The 2,478-nt window shown below is 43.0% G+C and overlaps 1 protein-coding gene across 1 annotated transcript in view; it reads right to left on the bottom strand.

Moving 5' to 3' along the window:
* The window catches only part of LOC103523850 (ruvB-like 2), a gene marked incomplete at its 3' end in the record, with an annotated part of 10,073 nt that extends 7,872 nt beyond the window's left edge, over nt 1–2,201 (bottom strand). Inside the window, exons 1-3 of the mRNA XM_008488864.2 lie at nt 2,031–2,201; nt 1,531–1,640; nt 915–963 (exon numbers count right to left, since the gene is read on the bottom strand). Of these exons, the coding sequence (XP_008487086.2) occupies nt 915–963; nt 1,531–1,640; nt 2,031–2,180 (309 nt within the window). The remainder of the gene's footprint in view (nt 1–914; nt 964–1,530; nt 1,641–2,030) is intronic.
* Nucleotides 2,202–2,478: the final 277 nt, after the last annotated feature.

The raw sequence follows: 2,478 nt of genomic DNA, 5'->3' as shown, positions 1-2,478 counted from the left end.
TGTGTTTCACTTTTTATTCTTCAAAGATTTGTCCCCAAGTGCCCCGACGGAAGAGCTCCAGAAGCGGAGACAGGTGGTTCATACGGTCACTATACCACGAGAATAGACGTTTATAATTCGCGGACTCACGGCTTTTCTCCGCCCTATTTGCCGGGACACGGCGAAATAAACACCCCCGAATGCGCGAACAAATAGCGCAAAGGTTACTGGGAGTGGCGGAAAGAAGAAGGTAAGTGACCGGGCGCGTCGCGCGCCGCCGCGTACCGCCAAGTCGAAAGTTCCTCTCCTTCCCACCTTCTTCGTTTCCTCGTTAGAAAAAAAAAAAAACGTGCTCGTCGTGGTAGTGGGAAGATCTCATCTTGAATACATGCCCCCCCCTAACAGACATTCGGAAAAATCGGGTTTGAAACTCACGATGTTTCCCAAGAAGGTTTTATAGAGGGAACTGCTAACTGCCTAAAAAAAACCTCCTCAGACCCCAATAAATCTTGAGGAGTTTATTTGAGTCTTGGGGAGTTTTTTTTAGCAAGTTTACCAAGTTCCCTCTATAAAAACCCTCCTTGGAACATCGTGGAGTTTCACCCGGATTTTTTTCCCGAAAAATGTCCTGTAAGGCAATGTAATCAACATGAGAGTCTTCCCAACTAAACACACCGACACCGTCTTTTTTTTTTTTTTTCCTTAACGAAAAAAAACGGCGAAAATGGGGAAAACGGGGAGAGGGGAAGCTTTCCGACTTGGCGGTACGCCGCACGCCCCGTCACTTACCTTCTCTCGCCACCTCCCGTAACCTGGCGCTGATGTTGTTCGCGCACTTCGGGTGTTTTCGGCCCGTGTCCGGCAAATAGGGCGAGAAAGCCGTGAGGTCCGCGAATTAATAACGTCTACTATCTCGTGTAGAGTGACCGTAGAACCACTGTCTTCGCTTCTGGAGCTCTCCGGTCGGGGCACGACTGGACAAATCTGTGAAGAATAACAGTAGAAACACATTACATCAGGTCACGTCACGTGAGCTCACGTGGACGTGATAGTAGTGTAGCTGTTTCTGAACGAAATTACCTACAATATTATTGGAAATACTTTGAACTACATCTTTCTGGACTCCCCATGAGCTCACGTGACGTGACCGTGATGGTAGTGTGTTTCTGAAAAAAATCTTGTCGTGTGTAGTGGGAACAATCTCATTTAAATTACATTGCCTACAAGGGCATTTTGTGTCGTTCGGAAAAAAATCTTGTCGTGTGTAGTGGGAACAATCTCATTTAAATTACATTGCCTACAAGGGCATTTTGAGTCGTTCAGAAAAAAATCTTACTGTGTGTAGTGGGAACAATCTGATAATTACATTGCCTACAGGACATTCGGGGGGGAAAAATGGGATGAAACTAACAACAAGTGGGAAAGGGCCTGGAGGTTTGTTCTCGAAACGGTAGGCTTTCCTCTATTTCGGGATGATAAGACCTCCCCAGTTACAATTCCCTCTATCAGACTTTCTTTTCTAAGTCTACATATTATAATCTATTCTATTACCTAGTCTGAGCGCCCGTGGCATCATAATCTCGAGCGCGAGTGAAGCTTCTACCCAGTCTGGTGATCTTTCCTGTAGCTTTGTCTATGGTGATTACATCTCCAGCTTGTACCTGGATATTGGAATAAAATATCAATGATGAATGATTACATCTCCAGCTTGTACCTGGATATTGGAATAAAATATCAATGATGAATGATTACATCTCCAGCTTGTACCTCCTGTTGGGTGGAGGTGGGATGTTTTTTTTTTTTTTTTTTTTTTTTTTTTTTTTTTTTTTTTTTTACAGCATTACTAGGTAAGAGTATCCTTTAAAAAAACAGGTAGAGCTTTATTAATTTTCTGTGGTAGTCACACCTTCTTCCAAACTATGAAATTTGGGACCCCTGAATGCATCAATGTAGGACCTCCCATGATGAAAGAGCTGGAATATGCACTAGTGCCCATATTACAAGCACAGAGCTGGAAAAGTTTTGTCTCCACTGGGAATCAAACCACTTACCTTTTCCTTACCGATGGCTTCAATCATCTTGGCACCCAGATCATACGAGGTTTCCATCTCAGTTGTCTTCATCGTTAACTTTCCCACCTTGGATCCAAGTCCAGTAGCAGGACGCTCAATCTGAATCTCGACAACTTCACCTTCGATCATTTCTGTCTCCTCTCTGGTGAAACAAAAAATAAAAATAGGATTTCAAAAAAAGAATTGGAGAAAAAAAAAATATTTAGAATGAGGTTAAAGAACATTACATATGGTTGGTATCTGAATGGGTGGACATTTGGGACATCACATGCTCCTTTCGCCCTAGAAAATGTGAAAAGATTGTGTGAAGCAAGACCTGGGTGAGAAAAAATTAATCGGGACATGAGGTACACAATAGGGCTGCCTGGAAGAGAGTGACAAGAAACAATGATTGTATTTCAATAGGAAAAGGCTAGGAAGAAGAATA

Source organism: Diaphorina citri, unplaced genomic scaffold (assembly GCF_000475195.1).
Source record: "Diaphorina citri unplaced genomic scaffold, Diaci psyllid genome assembly version 1.1 scaffold47207, whole genome shotgun sequence".
NCBI classification, from domain to species: Eukaryota; Metazoa; Arthropoda; class Insecta; order Hemiptera; family Psyllidae; genus Diaphorina; species Diaphorina citri.
Note: the sequence above shows the minus strand (reverse complement) of the source record. Positions and strands in the feature narration are given on the sequence as shown.